Source organism: Anomaloglossus baeobatrachus, chromosome 7, assembly GCF_048569485.1.
Source record: "Anomaloglossus baeobatrachus isolate aAnoBae1 chromosome 7, aAnoBae1.hap1, whole genome shotgun sequence".
Classification (NCBI taxonomy): domain Eukaryota; kingdom Metazoa; phylum Chordata; class Amphibia; order Anura; family Aromobatidae; genus Anomaloglossus; species Anomaloglossus baeobatrachus.
In genome coordinates this window covers 99,513,386-99,533,158 of record NC_134359.1, presented here as the reverse complement: position 1 = coordinate 99,533,158, position 19,773 = coordinate 99,513,386, and the positions used below count along the sequence as shown (strand labels likewise).

The following is a 19,773-nucleotide window of genomic DNA, read 5'->3' as shown; positions in this document are numbered from 1 at the left end:
CAACGGAGCGTCGCCCAGCAGAAGCAACGCAGGTCCTTTTGGTACAGTCAACCATACAAGTCTATGGGAAACAGCGGAATCCGTTAACGGATTCCGCTGTTTTCCAAAAGGGCGGATTGTAATGGAAGGAAAACAACGCAAGTGTGAAAGTACCCCATACAATGTACGTCAGTGTGCAGCTTGTATAAGTGAAAATCTAAGGCAGTTCTTGAAAATAATGGAGACCACACAAAAATATTGACATCAAGAACAATTTGGCCATTTCACTTAGTGGTGAATGCACTTTTCTTGCCAGTGTTTTAAACATTAATAGTTGTGAATTTAGTTATTTAGGGGGCACCAAATTTACACTGTTATACAAGCTGCACACTGACTACTGTCCATTGTATCAAAGTGTCACCTTTGTTACATATTGTACATCCATTTAATATATACGCAGTTAATATTGAATGTAAGTAAACTCGGGACTACAGAACAGGAGAAGGACTTGGGTATTCCCATTACAAATAAGCTGAGCAGCAGCACTCAATGTCAGGCAGCAGATGCAAAAGCAAACAAGATTCTAGGGTGTATAAAAAGAGAGATTAGATCCCGTGATCCCAACGTATTGTTACCCCTCTATAAATCACTTGTAAGGCCACATCTGGAATATGGGATCCAGTTTTGGGCTCCACATTTTAAAAAGGACATTCAGAAGTTAGAGTCAGTTCAAAGGCAGGCAACTAGACTATTACAAGGAATGGAAGGCCTCCCATATGATGAGAGGTTGAAAAAGTTAGATATGTTTAGCTTAGAAAAAAGACGTCTCAGAGGAGATCTCATTTATATGTATAAATACATGTGTGGTCAATATAAAGGACTGGCACATGACTTATTTCTTCCAAAGACAGTACTAAAGACCAGGGGGCACTCACTGCGAGTGGAAGAAAAGCAATTCCGACAGCTAAATAGGAAAGGGTTCTTTACAGTTAGAGCAGTCAGACTGTGGAATACACTACCACAAGAGGTAGTAATGGCAGATACTATAACAGCTTTTAAAAAAGGGCTGGATGATTTCCTCAGTACACAACATTGTCGGTTATAAATGACTTAGTGACAAAATATAGAACTGGTGGAGAAAGGTTGAACTAGATGGACCCAGGTCTTTTTTCAACCTAAGTAACTATGTAATATCACAGACAGCCACCTAACTACCCTGAACAAAAATATAAAAAAATCTCCCCGGACCTCCCCCAATTCTGTAAAGCTGCACACTTTAGATTGGCCTTTTATTGTGGCCAGCCTAAGGCACACCTGTGCAATAATCATGCCGACAAATCAGCATCTTGATATGTCACACCTGTGAGAAGGATGAATTCTCAGCAAAGTAGACGTTCTCTCTAACACAAATGTAGACACATTTGTGAATATTTGAGATAAAAAAGCCTTTTGTGTACACAGAAGAAGTCTTAGATCTTTGAGTTCAGCTCATGAAAAATGGGAGTAAAAACAAAAGTGTATTTGTATTACATTATACTGAATAATAATAATAATAATCAACTAAATAGAAAAATATCACTGACCATTGTGGACTATATTGATAAAATATAACCTTTATTAGAAATATTAAAATAGGATACCACAATTCCATTGTGCTGATCTAACTTGTATAAAAGTGATTACACAAGAGACAATGCCAAAGATGTAATTAGCTTATATTAACTATGTAGTGGTTAACAAATGTCCTCTTATTGGATTAATATTAACGGTGCAAGATTCTGACTCATATCATGGCCAACAAAGTCACCATCAGACTCTGGTGCCAGACTAAAAACCATTATCAAATGGAAAGAACATGGTACCACAACAAACCTGCCAAGAAAGGGCCATCCACAAAAACTCAGCCTAGGAAAGGAGGGAATTAATCACAGAGGCAAGACAGACCAAAAGGTAACCCTGAAGGAGCTGCAGCGTTCCCAAGCAGAGACTGGAGTATCTGTCTATACAACCATAATAATAATAAATAATAATAATAATAATAATAATAATAATAATAATAATAATAATAATAATAATAATAATAATAAAAAAGCATTTATAAAGCGCTGTTCATTCCACAGCACTACAAACATTGGCAACACTATCCTCATAGGGACTCTAGCTTGTGAGCCCCAATCTGTATGTTTCTGGAGTGTGGGAGGAAATTGGAGAACCCAGAGGAAACCCACGCAAACACTGGGAGAATATACAAACTCCTTGCAGATGTTGTCCTTGGTGGGATTTGAACCCAGGACCCAATAAACCATACACTCTATAGTGATCGCCTTTATGGAAGAGTGGCAAGAAAAAAAGCCTTTACTTACAGCCAAAAATTGGAAACTTTGTATTGAGTTTGCCAAAAGACATGTGGGAGAGGCAAATGTGTGGAGGAGGGTGCTGTGGTCAGATGAGACCAAAATTGAACTTCTTGGGTAAATGCTACGTCTGGCACCATACCAACACAACTCATCATCCCAAGAACACCATCCCCACAGTGAAACATGGTGGTGGCACGCACCATCATGCTGTGGGGATGGTTTTCAGCAACAGGGATAGGAAAAAACGCTCCAAATTGAGGGAAAGTTGGACAGTGTGAAATACAGGGATATTCTTCAGCAAAACCTATTTCAGTCTGTCAGTGATTTGATACTAGGACTTCACCTTCCAACAAAACAATGACACAAAGCATACTGCTAAAGCAACACTCGAGTAGTTTAAGGGGAAATGTGTAAATGTATTGTCGTGGACTAGTCAAAGTCCAGACTGTAATCTAACTGAGAATCTGTGGTCAGACTTGAAGATCGCTGTCCACTAGTGGAAACTATCTAACTTGAAGGAATGGAAACAGTTTTGCTTTTAGGAATGGGCAAAAACCCCAGTGGCAAAATGTGGAAAGCTCAGAAAAGACTTATCCAAAAGCGACTTAAAGCTGTAAGTGCTGCAAAAGGAGGCTCTACAAAGTACTAAATTTAGGGGGGTGGGGGGTTGAATAGTTATGCACACTGAAGTTTTCAGTTATTTTTTCCTATTTGTGGTTTGCTTCATGATAAAAATTAAAACCAAATGTTTACAGTTGTAGGCATATTCTTTACATGAAATGATGCAAAGGATCAAGAGCAGCAGGTCATCGGGACTTGCACAATCTGAAGGAGATGCCTAGTTGGGAAAGCCCCTTTAAATTCCCCACATTTCCTGAAGCGTCTGCATTGCTGTGGCAGGAGGTGTATTTGCTGATCACGTTTTCTACTCGTTCAGTAAATGAGGTTACACAGTATGTAATATTTTAATTAGCGTTTGGTTTTTTAATTTTACTTTCACATTTTTAGGAAAATCATAGGCTCTTTAAAAAAAAATCCAATACATAAAACAGCGATGCCATTTTCAAGACCAAAGGATTTTCCTTGGTAAATTGGCAGCCATCCAAACCTCTCCTTCATGTATGTAAAATCTATAAGACTAACGCGGCGTTCTGCTACTATCGTAATGTAACAAAAACTCTACGGCAAAATGAAGCAATTACAAAACGCTGCTTTAGCTGCCATTAATCTGCATCAAAGAACTATAATGATCCACGCTGTGTGCCTTTCAAATTATTTCCCATTACCAACAGAAGTTGAGAAATCTCTTTGATAAACGCTTCTCTTATTAAAAAAAAAAAAAAAATCAAAAAGGAAAATGGTTTGGTGCCATCTGGGTAACAATTTTAGCCTTCACTGTGGAATGATTATTTTGCTTTCGAGACGAAAAGAGAAAAGGCAGCAGTTTACAAACTCGTCTTTAGCCATTATGTGAAATGTCGCACGTGCAAAACAAGTTATATATAACCAAGCAAACAAGTATTTACAAAGGCTGAAGCCGGAAGCCACGGCGGAAGGGATTGCAGATTCTCAAATAAGAACTCAGGGCAAAAAAGTTTGAGTCTGAATTAGAATCCGGCCTAAACTGAAGTGTATGTGCAATCACAGACCATAGGAAGCCAACATTACCGGAAAGGCCGCACCCTACAACCATGGGACACTCCGGCAGAGGCGTAAACAGCACCTCTCACCGGTCTGGAGATGCCCTTTCCATATAATGAAATGGTGGGCAGCCAAGATTGGTGATTTAACTATCATCCGATTCCTGAAAGGTATTACTTACAGCGAAGATGGGCTGCAGTGTGTACATCACCCAGGCCAAAAACTAATACGCTACCAGGACTCAGCTAAACCCCCACTAAGTGGAGGCATCACAGGTGCAGGAGGAGCAAATCACACACACACACACACACGCACACACCTCCATGGAATGGAGGGGGCGACTGCTGGATAATAAAACTGCACACTGATGGCTTGCATAGAGCGCTGTTCACACATGCCGATAACACAGTCATAAGCCCACAGCCTATTAGGTGACGCCCATACTATTAGGGCCCAACGTTCTAGTAAAAATTCAGCCTGAACTTTTAGTGCAATTACAGCATAAAAAGCGGGACCCCACAACCGCCTGGCAGCCACTCTTAAGGCCCCGTCACACTAAGCAACATCGCTAGCAACATCGCTGCTAAGGAACAACTTTTGTGACGTAGCAGCGATGTTGCTAGCGATGTTGTTGTGTGTGACATCCAGCAACAACCTGGCCCCTGCTGTGAGGTCGTTGGTTGTTGCTGAATGTCCTGGGCCATTTTTTAGTTGTTGCTCTCCCGCTGTGAAGCACAGATCGCTGTGTGTGACAGCGAGACAGCAACAACTAAATGTGCAGGCAGCAGGAGCCGGCTTCTGCGGAGGCTGGTAACCATAGTAAACATCGGGTAACCAAGAAGCCCTGTCATTGGTTACCCGATATTTACCTTCGTTACCAGCATCCGCCACTCTCAGCTGTCAGTGCCGGCTCCTGCTCTGTGCACATGTAGCTGCAGGACACATCGGGTAATTAACCCGATGTGTGCTGTAACTAGGAGAGCAAGGAGCCAGCGCTCAGTGTGCGATGCTCCCTGCTCTCTGTACGTGTAGCTGCGTGCGCTGGTAACCAAGGTAAATATCGGGTTGGTTACCCGATATTTACCTTAGTTACCAAGCGCAGCATCTTCCACGCGGCGCTGGGGGCTGGTCACTGGTTGCTGGTGAGCTCACCAGCAACTCATGTAGTGACGCTCCAGCGATCCCTGCCAGGTCAGGTTGCTGGTGGGATCGCTGGAGCGTCGCAGTGTGACATCTCACCAGCAACCTCCTAGCAACTTACCAGCGATCCCTATCGTTGTTGGGATCGCTGGTAAGTTGTTTAGTGTGACGGTACCTTTACTGTAAGACTTAAGACACACGGCATGAGAATCTGAGCGAGTGGAATGCGATAAAACATCGCATTCCACTCGGACCAATATTAACCTATGTGCCAGCACGCATGAGCGATTATTTTCTCAGCCCTAATCGGACCGAGAAAACAGTCACAGCATGCTGCGGGTGCAATGCGATCCTGGTTTCTCTCGCACCCATTCAAGTCTATGGGGTGAGAGAAAAATCACACTGCACTCGCATTACACCAGTATACCGCGAGTGCAGAGCGAGAAATGGCAATAGCCGGCCTCGGAGGAGAGAGGGAGATAAATCCGCTCCTCTTCCTCAGCGCTGGCCCACCCCTCCTCCCGCAGCTGTGGTCCGATCGCATGATTGGACCTCAGTCGCAGTGACACTCGGCTCCCGCTATGCTGCCAGCGCGAGCCGCAGTGTCATGCGAGGATCGGAGTAGTCCCCCGTGTGTCACTGGCCTTAAGGAGCAAGACCGCACTCTTTGAGCAAACCCCAGCTCTGCCATGTACTTTATCAATATATAACTGAATGGTAACCACAGTAATGAGCTGTGAGGTAGCACGGTCGGCTGCGCTGCAGAAGACACGGGATCCAGGCATTAAGGTTCACAGCACACGGTTTTAATGTCCAAACAAAAAAAAGTCCACAACAATATATACATGTGCCTCTCCAGCAGAGAGCTCAGGGAGTTCTGTTCACTCCCTCACACCCGGCACACCTGCCCTCGTTCCTGTTTCCATTTAACCCTTCCTTCAGCCTGTAGGGAAACAGGATTAACCCTAGAGTGGATTTACTTTCCATCATGGAGTGAGCACAACCGGGGCGAGACATACCGGCCGTCATAGATAACCCCGGTCACAGTCTCACATACCCCCCCCCTCAGTTCAAGCGTGCGGGGTTGAACTCCCGCCATCAAACACGGGCCGCGGGACAAGGCATCGGCGTTGCCCTGCAACCTACCGGCCCTATGTTCAACCGTAAACCGGAAGTTCTGCAGAGAAAGGAACAACCGGGTAACCCGGGCATTCCGTTCCTTGGCGGACCTCATCCAGACCAGTGGAGAGTGATCCGTCACCAAGCGAAACTGCCGTCCCAGCAGGTAATAGCGTAGGGACTCCAAGGCCCACTTGATCGCCAGGCACTCCTTCTCCACTACGCTATAATTCCGCTCGGGAGGGGTGAGCTTCCTACTTAAGAAGGTGACGGGGTGTTCCTCCCCCTGAACCACCTGAGACAGCACTGCCCCCAGGCCGACCTCTGAGGCGTCAGTCTGTACTATGAACTCCTTCCGGAAATCAGGGTGTACAAGAACGGGCTGTCCGCACAGGACCCCCTTCAGGGCCCGGAAGGAGTCCTCGGCCTGCGGAGTCCAGCGCACCATGACGGACTTCTTGCCTTTGAGAAGGTCCGTCAAGGGGGCTGATAGTCCCGCAAAATCCTTTACAAACCTCCTGTAGTATCCCACGATACCCAGGAAGGCCCTAACCTGCTTCGTGGTCAGGGGTCTAGGCCACTTCTGGATCGCCTCAACCTTGTTAATTTGGGGCTTAATCACTCCTTGGCCTATCACGTAGCCCAAGTAGCGGGCTTCCGTGAGTCCCAACGCACATTTCTTGGGATTGGCTGTCAATCCGGCTGTTCGAAGCGCGTCCACCACCGCTTGTACCTGTTCCAAGTGGGTCTGCCAATCGGAGCTGTAAATAATGATGTCATCAAGGTACGCTGATGCATACGCCTGGTGGGGTTCCAGCACTAAGTCCATCAACCTCTGGAACGTGGCTGGAGCGCCATGTAACCCAAAAGGCAAGACAACATAGTGGAAGAGACCCTCCGGCGTAACAAAAGCGGTTTTCTCCTTGGCGGACTCCGTCAGTGGCACCTGCCAGTACCCCTTGGTCAGGTCGAGCGTGGTAAAATACCGCGCCTGTCCCAGCCTATCAATCAGCTCATCCACTCTGGGCATGGGGTAGAGATCGAACTTGGATATTTCGTTCAATCTCCTAAAGTCATTGCAGAACCTTAAGGAGCCATCGGGTTTTGGTATTAGGACGATTGGACTAGCCCATTCACTCCGGGATTTTTCGATGACCCCCAGGCGTAACATTGTCTTTACTTCCTCCGATATGGCTTGTCGTCGAGCCTCCGGTACCCGGTATGACTTCAGGCGTACCTTCAGGTGGGGCTCGGTGACAATATCATGTCGTATCAGACTGGTCCTACCGGGCAGCTCGGAGAAGACATCGGGGTTCTGCTGAACCAACTGTCTGGCCTCTCGCCTCTGTTGCTTGGTGAGGGCTTCTCCAATCCTTACTTCCGGTTCGTCCTCTCCGGAGGTCGCTGGAGCCGGAGGTGAACGACCCGAAGAGGAGGGAGATGGGGAAAAAACAGCCATCAGGCTTTCCCGTTCCTGCCAGGGTTTTAATAGGTTGACATGGTATATTTGTTCAGGTTTCCGCCTACCGGGCTGCAATACTTTATAGTTAACCACCCCGACTCTTTCCTTTATCTCGTAGGGGCCTTGCCACTGAGCCAGGAATTTACTCTCCGCCGTGGGGATTAATACCAACACCCGATCCCCGGGTTTAAAGGTCCGCACGGTGGCTTGTCTATTGTAGCGGCCGCTTTGCGCGGCCTGAGCCTCCTGTAAATGCTCCTTCACAATTGGCATGACCGCGCTTATGCGGTTCTGCATACCCAAAATGTGTTCAATCACACTTTTATGGGGGGTGGGCTCTTGCTCCCATGTTTCCTTTGCCAGGTCCAACAATCCCCGGGGATGTCGCCCGTATAACAACTCAAAAGGCGAAAACCCCGTGGATGCCTGTGGCACCTCACGGATGGCAAACATCAAATAGGGAAGCATCATATCCCAGTCTTTCCCGTCTTTTGAAATCACCCTTTTTAGCATGGTTTTCAGGGTTTTATTGAAACGCTCGACTAAACCGTCCGTTTGAGGATGATACACAGACGTACGCAACTGCTTGATCTGGAGTAGCCGGCATAGCTCTTTGGTCACTTTAGACATGAATGGGGTCCCCTGATCCGTAAGGATCTCCTTGGGCAACCCCACCCGGCAGAACACAGCAAACAACTCCCGAGCTATAAGCTTTGCTGCAGTATGTCTGAGAGGTATCGCCTCGGGATACCGGGTGGCATAGTCAACGATCACTAGGATGTGTTGGTGCCCTCGAGCGGACTTTACGAGGGGCCCCACCAGATCCATCCCTATCCGTTCAAAAGGGACTTCTATAATGGGTAACGGTACCAACGGACTGCGAAAATGGGTCAGGGGTGCGGTAAGCTGACACTCCGGGCAGGTTTCGCAGAACCGTTTTACCTCCCCAAAGACTCCGGGCCAATAGAACCTTTGCAATATTCGCTCCTGCGTTTTCTTGACCCCTAGGTGGCCACTCATCAGGTGTTTATGAGCCAAGTCGAGGACCCGCCGACGATGCGGCTGGGGCACCACCAACTGCTCTACCCCCACGCCCCGTATTTCATCTACCCGGTAGAATAAATCCTGCTTAAGAGCGAAATGGGGGTACCTTACCTGGGCACCGGGCAGCTATGCCACCCCGTCAATTACTGTCACCCGACTCCGGGCATGTATTAATGTAGGGTCCTGGAGTTGGGCAGTCCCAAACGTATCCGGGGACGCCTCCAACTCCGGGATGGGTTCGACCGTCTCAGCCTCTCCTGCCAATACCTCTAGGGGCGACCTATCGGGTTCACATTCTGTCCCTATCATGGGGACCCCTACGGCAGGTGTCCCGGATTCAGGATTGTAGGGCTCAGGTCCCGGACTGACCAATATCTGAGGAGACTTAGGGGGTCCCTTCCATAAAGTCCAAAAATAGGGCAGATCCCTTCCTAGGATCACGTCATAAGGAAGAGTGTTAAGAAGTCCCACCTCATGTTGCACCTGACCGCAAGGTGCTGTGATGGTGACAATCCCCGTGGGATAGTCTCGGCGGTCCCCATGTATGCAAACCACCCCCACGGTATGTCCTGTGGCCTTTACTTTAGCCCTCAAGGTGGATCGCACAAGGGTCACTAAGCTTCCGGAATCCAACAATCCTGTAACCGGACATCCATTCACCTGTATTTGGCACAAGTGGGGCTCCGTCTCTGGGGAGACCAGGTCAGCGGTACACACCACCTGAGCAAACATTGAACCCCGCCGGGTAACCCCACAATCCATGGGCTCCGTGGTGAGTGGACACTGGGCTTCCATATGTCCCACCCGCTGGCACCGCCAACATCTAATGGGGACGGAAACCCCCTTGACTGGTTGTCGTTTAGGGTACAGAACCTTCCGGACCTCAGGATTGGCGGCCGCGGCCTCAGGCGGGACGGTAGGGGACTCCTGCACCGTTGTCGGCGGTGGGTCCTTGGCCCTAGGCTTGGAGGGGCCGGACCGACGGGCGGTACGCAAAGTCTCAGTGTCCCGTATCAAGTCCTGCGTAGCCACATGCCGCTCTACCAGGGACACTAACTGGTCCAGGGTACTCGGGTCACCCTGTCCTACCCACCGTTGAACGGTGACGGGTAAAGTGCGCACAAAACGATCCACTACTACCCTTTCCACCATCTGCGCCGGGCTCAGAGTGTCAGGCTGCAACCATTTTTTTACAAGATGCAACAAGTCATAGGCCTGGGAGCGTACGGGTTTGGCTTCCTCATAGAACCACTGATTTACCCGCTGAGCCCGTACATAGGTATTCACCCCCAACCGTGCCAGTATTTCGGCTTTTAGGGTCACATAGTCAATGGCGTCCTCGGTACAGAGGTCCAGGTACGCTTTTTGGGGTTCCCCCGTCAGATAGGGCGACAATACCTCAGCCCACTGGGGGGTCGGCAGCTTTTCCCGCTCGGCCACCCGCTCAAACACCGCCAGGAACGCTTCCACATCGTCCCCCGGGGTCATCTTTTGCAACGCTTGTCTCACCGCTTTCCGGACGCTGCCGTCATCACCCGGTCCCGGGGTTGTTGCTGCCGGTCCGGCACGGATCGACTTGGCCAGGAGAACCATCTGTTCTTGGTGCCTTTTTTTCCTGCGCTTGCAAGGATTGCTGCTGACGTTCCAACGCCCGGAGCAGGTGTGCATTGGTCTGTTGCTGCTGTGCATTAGCCTCTTGTAGCTGTGCATTAGTCTGTTGCTGCTGCCTTAGTATGTCCTCCATGGCGTCACCGGGTTTGGGCTGTAGTATAGCCGCTCGGATCCAGGACATGTGCTGCTGGGTCACCAGGGATGATGCTACACCTCACCGGCTGTCATGCCCGCATTCTCCACCATATGTGAGGTAGCACGGTCGGCTGCGCTGCAGAAGACACGGGATCCAGGCATTAAGGTTCACAGCACACGGTTTTAATGTCCAAACAAAAAAAAGTCCACAACAATATATACATGTGCCTCTCCAGCAGAGAGCTCAGGGAGTTCTGTTCACTCCCTCACACCCGGCACACCTGCCCTCGTTCATGTTTCCATTTAACCCTTCCTTCAGCCTGTAGGGAAACAGGATTAACCCTAGAGTGGATTTACTTTCTATCATGGAGTGAGCACAACCGGGGCGAGACATACCGGCCGTCATAGATAACCCCGGTCACAGTCTCACATACCCCCCCCCCTCAGTTCAAGCGTGCGGGGTTGAACTCCCGCCATCAAACACGGGCCGCGGGACAAGGCATCGGCGTTGCCCTGCAACCTACCGGCCCTATGTTCAACCGTAAACCGGAAGTTCTGCAGAGAAAGGAACCACCGGGTAACCCGGGCATTCCGTTCCTTGGCGGACCTCATCCAGACCAGTGGAGAGTGATCCGTCACCAAGCGAAACTGCCGTCCCAGCAGGTAATAGCGTAGGGACTCCAAGGCCCACTTGATCGCCAGGCACTCCTTCTCCACTACGCTATAATTCCGCTCGGGAGGGGTGAGCTTCCTACTTAAGAAGGTGACGGGGTGTTCCTCCCCCTGAACCACCTGAGACAGCACTGCCCCCAGGCCGACCTCTGAGGCGTCAGTCTGTACTATGAACTCCTTCCGGAAATCAGGGTGTACAAGAACGGGCTGTCCGCACAGGACCCCCTTCAGGGCCCGGAAGGAGTCCTCGGCCTGCGGAGTCCAGCGCACCATGACGGACTTCTTGCCTTTGAGAAGGTCCGTCAAGGGGGCTGATAGTCCCGCAAAATCCTTTACAAACCTCCTGTAGTATCCCACGATACCCAGGAAGGCCCTAACCTGCTTCGTGGTCAGGGGTCTAGGCCACTTCTGGATCGCCTCAACCTTGTTAATTTGGGGCTTAATCACTCCTTGGCCTATCACGTAGCCCAAGTAGCGGGCTTCCGTGAGTCCCAACGCACATTTCTTGGGATTGGCTGTCAATCCGGCTGTTCGAAGCGCGTCCACCACCGCTTGTACCTGTTCCAAGTGGGTCTGCCAATCGGAGCTGTAAATAATGATGTCATCAAGGTACGCTGATGCATACGCCTGGTGGGGTTCCAGCACTAAGTCCATCAACCTCTGGAACGTGGCTGGAGCGCCATGTAACCCAAAAGGCAAGACAACATAGTGGAAGAGACCCTCCGGCGTAACAAAAGCGGTTTTCTCCTTGGCGGACTCCGTCAGTGGCACCTGCCAGTACCCCTTGGTCAGGTCGAGCGTGGTAGTGTTCGATAACATCTAAGAAAAGTAGATGACAACGCTTTGGGTAGTGCAAAGAGCGAGATTGGTTGTGGGAGGCAGTTCTGCATACCCTAAAAGTTAGGGCCAGACTTCTGCTAGAAACATGGGCCCTTTCAGAGAATATTGGTGACCCTTCTGTGAGATTTTAATAACACATAAAAAAAAAAAAAAAAAAGAAAAAAAAAAAAGAGAAATAAAAAAAAAATCACCAATCTGATAAAAATAGCAGCCCTAGCTAGATTGGTGATCGGTATTCTTTAAGCAGGCCATACTGATGAGATAGCCGTAGGCAGAGGCTGGCTAGGAAATTTTAACCTGGTGATAAGCACAATGCGCAGATCATCCTTGTAGCAGTTGGTGAGTATAGCACATGTGTGACTGAGGTTTACTTGCCAACAACCCATAAAATCACAGCCACCTTCTGCTAAAATGTTAAACTATTTGTGATTAATTTCTACTTATTGTTAATGGCTGCACAGTTTTTGTAAAAGCATGAGGCCATTACCCAAGAAACAAGCAATTTGCACACTCCGGGTACGAGATAATCACACGGACACTTGGGGTACAGAATAATGACACCAACACTGGGGTACAGGATACTGTCTCCTCTCCCCCTCAGCAGTCATTATCAAACATGGCGGCCAAATAAACTGTTATTTATGTTGATGATTGTTGTTTACCAAATAATGATCCTGCTACATCTTCCGCTCCATCACAGAAAGCTTTCCACACAAGACCTTGGTAATACACACGGAAACCTTCTCTACAGAGGAAAGTGCCCATCAAAAAGAGATAAGCAAAGGCATGATAATTACATCTAAGCATATTTTTATTTCACAGCTTAATTACCTTCTTGTGAGTAAATGAAGTGTAACAAGAAGGTGCTACCAGCGACAGTGCCCGCCTGCGTTACAGTCATTACTAGTGGAAACAATCAAACCAGGAGCCGTCACCAAAGTGCAGACAGAACGCTTCTCCTGAAGGATTTCACTTGTCAAAAGGTAACATGGCATTTTGTTAGAGGGGTTGTCAAGCCCACCCTCTTCCTAGCCTCCAAAACGAAAATACATGAATGATTTAATGGTGCTTGTAAAAACAAAGAACCTTCCCATTTACCATATTACAAAAACAAATCCTTCATGTTCTCAATAACAGAGGGATTTTTAATTCAATAGTTTTACTGCCTAGGTCACCAACCCCCCCTGCAGTCTCTCAGCAGAGGCCGGTCTCATAGGTAAGGAGTGCAGCGCTTACTAGCTCTTTAGCGCCTGTGACCCCTGATCTGTAGCCTCCTGGATTGCACTATTGGCTCCCGATTTTGGACGGCGTCCGTCCACCTGCGCTCCTCTGAGGCTGTAGCTGTACAGCGGCCTCTGCTTGCAGCATCGGAGAGCGCACAGTTCGGATTGGCAGTATGGTTGCGCCACTATTCCAAACCATCAATCACTCGAGTGCAATGTTCGAAGCAAGCCGAGAGGCCGCAGAGCCATGTGCTCCTTAAGGCAAATGAGGAGGACAAGCCTTTAACCCCTTCATGACCATGGACGGATATATCAGTCATGGAGCGTGTCCCGTTAAGCCCCGCCCCCTGCCGCAGGCAGGCGGCGGACGGCACACATATCAGCTGTTTTCAACAGCTGACATGTGTGCCTGCTAGCCGCGGGTGGGATCGCTTCCACCCGCGGCCATTAACCCCTTAAATCTTGCTGCCAAAGTCTGGCAGCAAGATCTAAATGCGCGCGGCCATGTTTTTTTACTTACCGCCGCCCTCACCAGAAGTCACGTGCGTGATCACGTGACTATCGGTGGTTGCCATCGTAGCACAGGGTCATGTGATGACGCCTGCAGCTATGAAGTTTCACTTTAGTTTTCCCTCGGCACGGAACAGAGGGAAAAAGAAAGTGACTGTATCTGCTGTTTACAGCTGTATAGCTGTGATCAGCACATAGATAAGAGCGATCGGATTGCTGATCACTATAGCCCCCTAGGGGGACTAGTAAAATAAAAAAAAAAAAGTAAAAAAAAAAAACCTAAAAAGTTCAAATCACCCCCCTTTCCCCCCATTGAAAATTAAAGGGTTAAAAAATAAATAAATATACACATATTTGGTATCGCTGCGTTCAGAAATGCCCGATCTATCAAAATATAAAATAAATTAATCTGATTGGTAAACAGCGTAGTGGCAGAAAAATTCCAAACGCCAAAATTACGTTTTTTGGTCGGCGCAAGTTTTACGCAAAATGCAATAACAGGCGATCAAAACGTAGCATCTGCGCAAAAACGGTACCATTAGAAACGTCAGCTCGATACGCAAAAAATAAGCCATCACTGAGCCATAGATCCCAAAAAATAAGAACGCTACGTGTTTCGGAAAATGGCGCAAAACGTGCGCCACTTTTATTGGACAAACTTGTGAATTTTTTTTAACCCCTTAGATACAAGTAAACCTATACATGTTTGGTGTCTACAAACTCGCACCGACCTCAGGCATCACAACGACACATCAGTTTTACCATATAGTGAACACCGTGAATAAAACATCCCAAAAACTATTGTGCCATCACACTTTTTTTGCAGTTTTTCCACACTTGGAATTTTTTTGCTGCTTTCCAGTACACCATATGGTAAAACGTATGCTTTCATTTAAAAGTACAACTTGTCCCGCAAAAAACAAGCCCTCATATGGCAAGATTGACGGAAAAATAAAAAAGTTACGGCTCTCGGAAGAAGGGGAGCAAAAAACAAAAACGCAAAAACGGAAAGTGCCCCGGGGCTGAAGGGGTTAAAAAAAATTATAAGTACTTATATAATTCAATTACAATTTGAATCTAAGCCACATTTCCGGTCTGGAGCTTGATGACAACAGAATTTCTCAAATCAAAGTGTGAATAGTGCTGTGGGTGCTCATTATAAAAATAATCTGTCGGCAGGTTTTTGATATGTAAGCTGAAGCCAGTATGCTGCAAGGGTTAACACAAAACAAGGGTTAACAATCTGATCTGTTTATTTGCCATGTTTGTTTAAGCAGCAGGACCCTTATTATTGCTCCAATTTTAAGGTCATGTGCATGGCAGTCCAGCACGCCCCCTCCTCTGATTCACACCTCATTGAACATCTCTATAGAGAGCCTGGTGTTGGTGGGACAGCTCAATCAGCTCTGTTACATGTCTAAATCTAAAAATCCTGATTGTGTCAGAGTGGATGCACCCAGTAATCTAAGCAATATATCATTGGATTAAAGATCTCTGCCACTACATTATCCTATTCTCAGATGAGTTGGCAAAAACCTGGTGACAGATTCCCTTTAAGAGCTAAGCCAGCACCCTTACTGTCATCACCGATTCTTGGACCAAGAAGGAAGAGGATATAGGTACTGAATTGTCAGCCAGTACTCTTCACAAAAAGGACAAAGGCACGTGCCAACACAAAAATTGCTAGGAAATAAAATAATGTGGACCTGGGAAAGGAGCGGCTACCACAGGATCAGAACACACGGTGTGATTGATCTATACAAGTAATTCATAAGACTGCTGACAAGCGCACACTTCTGCACGCAGCGCTCCCGTCTACAAGTGGCGCATGAACGGAGCGATGTATGGGCTCAGTAGTAAGTCTACATTGTACAACGCTCTGTGTGAGCGCTCATGCAGGAGTTGAATGCTGCCACTTGGTGCAATAAGCGCTAAACAGTAGGGGATCTACCGGTGACCCGGAGAACGTCTAAGGGAGAATAATTTAGCAAAAATAAATTTCAATAAGATTTCTTTATTGTATAAATGACTCAGGACCGCCTATGTTCCCAATAATAAGTTGAATATGTCACTGTAATTAGGCACGTTGATCACTTACCATCATTGCTTGTTTTATCCAGTAGGTTATGCAGTTTGCTGCAGAGCTGTATCATGGTATCCAGCTGCCGGTTGATCTGCGCATCCTTTACCCAGGCGGGTGTCTGGCACACAGGGCATTCATTACCCACACTCCCATCTACACATGTCCTAAAAAACAATGGAAGAAAGTTACAGAGCATATTCCACACCACAATATCTCAGAAAATCTTCATTCAAAAAGTTATTTGCTTTGTATTAATGCAGGTTTCATCTGTAGCTGAGCAGTGAAGACCCTCCAGAAGAATAGGGCTAAGGGGCGATTACAGGTATAAGACCACGGGGGTCTCTGCAAGAAGTAAGGCCTTGTTCATACACTGCGTTTTTTTTCTCAAGAACATTCTTTCTGCAGAATTTCTTGAGAAAAAGAATGAGCATGTCACTTCTTTTCTGCAGGTACCTGCGTTTTTTGCCATAGATGTGGTAAAAAAAAACCAAAAAAAAAAACAAAAAAAAAAAAAAAACACAGGGACCCGGGGAAAAAAAACACATCAAAAACGCGGTAATAATTTTTGGTGCGTTATTGGTGCGTTTTTTTTTTTTACAGAAAGTGCACTAATCTTTCAGACTCAAGAAATTTCTTGAGAAAAATCCTTTTTCTAGTGTGAACAGAGCCTAATGGTGACAGTCAGGTGGAAGAAAACTCCAGGCTTTTTACAGCAAATATATTCCGGGGTCTGCTGTCCACTGAAATACTGCGCACAGTAATCTAATAGCAATGAAATCCCCTGCTGTCTGGCCCTTCATCTTCTCATCATTGCTGTGATGTTAAGGGGTTGTCCACTGCTCAGAAAATTCTTAAATTAAACTGTATATGCCACCCTTGTAAAATAAAAACACCCTATACTCTCCTCCAATACTGGTGCTGTCCCTGCGGTGTCTGCAGGGCTCCCCTGGCACAATCAGTGGCTGAAGAGCTGCGGTGTCCTCACTTTTTTGGGGATATCTAATTTTGCTTTTATCAGATATTTATGGGAAATTCTATCAATGTCTTTGTTGAGACAACCCTAACATGTCTGATTATTCACCACATTAGGGACCTTCAGACGGAAGTTGAAAAACCATCTCTTCAAAAAAACTACAGCCTGCATTGACTGCGCGCGGTCACCTCATCACCACCGGAGCTGCCAAAACCCACCAACTTACTGTCACCTTGCCCATTATCCTGAAGAATGTAAGCCCACGAGGGCAGGACCCTCTCCCCTCTGTACCAGTCTGTCACTGTTAGTCTACTGTAATTTATATCTGTATTTTGTATGTAATCGATTCTCATGTACCATGGAATTATAACAAAAAAAAAAAAGCATAAAAGCCATCCCACCACGACAAGGCGCACCCCAATTGGTACATTCCTATCTTCGAGTATTAAAACCTCACCTTGCACCAGCCGACCTCAATATAGATGGGGGCAGAGTCAGACCGAGGTCTGGCGGATCACACACCTGCCCACTGGAAGCGGTATGGATGAAACGTCTTGGCACAATGGGATGGCGTTTAGACTTTTTGATCAGTGATGGCAAAGTTCCCTGTTATTTATATGTATGATTACTATTTACTTACTGCAGGGTATTTGCCCATTATATTTTGATCTTAGGTTTCGTCTGTGAAATGGCCAGTGTGAACATGCTCCTACACTTTGCACGTACACCAACTTATACCCCCCCGGCTCATTTCTTTGGTTTCCCAATAAAATTATAGCTAATTGAACAAAAAAAGAAATGGACCTTATTATAATGAATAGGGTTCATCTGATGAGTTAGTTCCTGGAAGAAATTGGCATGTCCTAACAGTGATGTGAGCCCAGCCTAAGGCTACTTTCACACATCCGGTTTGAGCCCTGCGGCTCAATCCGGCTGTGAAAACTATGCAACGGATGCGGTGAAAACATCGCATCCTTTGCATAAGTTTTTACATGCGGCCGGTCCGGTTTTTTCCGGTTGCGGCATGCTACTGAGCATGCGCAGTGGAAAATACCGCATGCGGCGACCGGATGCGGTTTTTTCCGCATCGCGCCGCATCCGGCCTCCATAGGGATGCATTGAAAAATGCGCCGCAGCGGCCGGATGCGGCGCGATGCGGTGTTTTTTGCCGGAGCAAAAAACGTTGCAGGGAACGTTCGATCCGGCCGCCGCATCGGCTACATCTGCCGCATGCGGCAAAAACCGGACCGAACGCAAGCCCCTGCGGCACAATGCGGCACTAATGTAAGTCAATGCAAAAAAAACCGCAATCGGCGTTACAAAAGCCGGTTGCGGTTTTTCTGAAGAACGCCGTATTGTGCCGCAGAGCAAAAATCCGGATGTGTGAAAGTAGCCTAACAGGTTTAGTGTGGCCTAAACTGATCCTTGAAAGTGCCGCTTTATAGTCCTGCCCACAATCAGATTGGGAACAGTGGGGGAAAGCGCTGTAGAAGGTTTAGGGAATGTTCACATGGAGGTTTTTCTTTTAAGGCTGCTTTCACACATCAGTTTTTTGCAATCAGGCACAATCCGGTTTGTGCCTGATGCAACAGATCAGTCTCAGATTGTGTAAAAACTGATGCGACGGATCCAGAAAAAAAAAAACAAAAAAACGGATCCGTCTTTTTATTTTTATGCTGAGAGAGAGGCACTCCCGCACGCATCATCACCGCACTCTCCCCGGCACTCCCGCACGCATCATTACCGCACTCTCCCCGGCACTCCCGCACGCATCATCACCGCACTCTCCCCGGCACTACCGCGCGCAACATCACCGCACACGCAGGCACTCCCGCACGCATCATCACCGCACTCTCCACGGCACTCCCGCACGCATCATCAATGCACTCTCCCCGGCACTACCGCGCGCATCATCACCGCACACGCAGGCACTACCGCGCGCAACATCACCGCACACACAGGCACTACCGCGCGCAACAACACCGCACACGCAGGCACTACCGCACGCATCATCACCGCACACGCAGGCACTACCGCACGCATCATCACCCCACACACCCCGGCATCACCTCAGTGACGTCCCCGCTGACAGCGCAACTCCCTTCAGTTGCTGCGTGGAGCTGATAGTGAGCGGCGGTGTTCTACTGCAGCTCCTGTCAGCTTCATGTAGCAGAGCTGAAAGCATCATGGGACCTCTGTGGATTACAGACCTGGAGGGGTATTTGGGGATTTTAATAAAATGGTGAAAGAGGCTGTTTTTTGGTCTTTTATTCTAAATAAAGTATTTTTTCGGGTGTATGTGTTTATTTACTTTCACTTACAGGTTAATTATTGGGGGTGTCTCATAGACGCCTGCCATGATTAACCCCTTATTAGCCAGATTGCCACCGCACTAGGGCAATTCGGGATGAGCCGGGTAGAGTCCCGGGACTGTCGCATCTAATGGATGCGGAAATTCCGGGCGGCTGCTGGCTGATATGTTTAGGCTGGGGGGCTCCCCATAACGTGGAGCTCCCCATCCTGAGAATACCAGCCTTCAGCCGTGTGGCTTTATCTTGGCTGGTATTAAAATTGGGGGGACCACACGCCGTTTTTTTAAAATGATTTATTTTACTGCACGATATAGACCCACCCGTGGCAGCTGTGATTGGTTGCAGTGAGACAGCGGTCACTCAGCGTGGGGGCGTGTCTGACTGAAACCAATCATGGGCACCGGTGGGCGGGGAAAGCAGTGAATACGAGATTGAATAATGGGCGGCTGGCATTTTCAAACCAGGAGAAGCTGCCAGCAGTGTGACAGCCGTGCAGCGCCGCGCCTGTGATCGGTGAGTGAGTGATTTTCTGACAAGCAATGAATTTATATCACTTCTGGGCATGCTCAGAAGTAAAAACTGAATCCGGTACATGCTTCCGACGTTTGATGCATGTCACCGGATTCGGCATGGATAGACTTTCATTATGCACCATGCCGCACAGTGCCGCAT

At 47.8% G+C, this 19,773-nt stretch overlaps 1 protein-coding gene across 2 annotated transcripts in view; it reads right to left on the bottom strand.

Moving 5' to 3' along the window:
* The window catches only part of BARD1 (BRCA1 associated RING domain 1), a 74,284-nt gene that overhangs the window by 48,605 nt on the left and 5,906 nt on the right, over positions 1-19,773 (bottom strand). For both annotated transcript variants that reach the window (XM_075318947.1, XM_075318948.1), the window contains exon 3: positions 15,832-15,980. In XM_075318947.1, the coding sequence (XP_075175062.1) occupies positions 15,832-15,980 (149 nt within the window). The remainder of the gene's footprint in view (positions 1-15,831; positions 15,981-19,773) is intronic.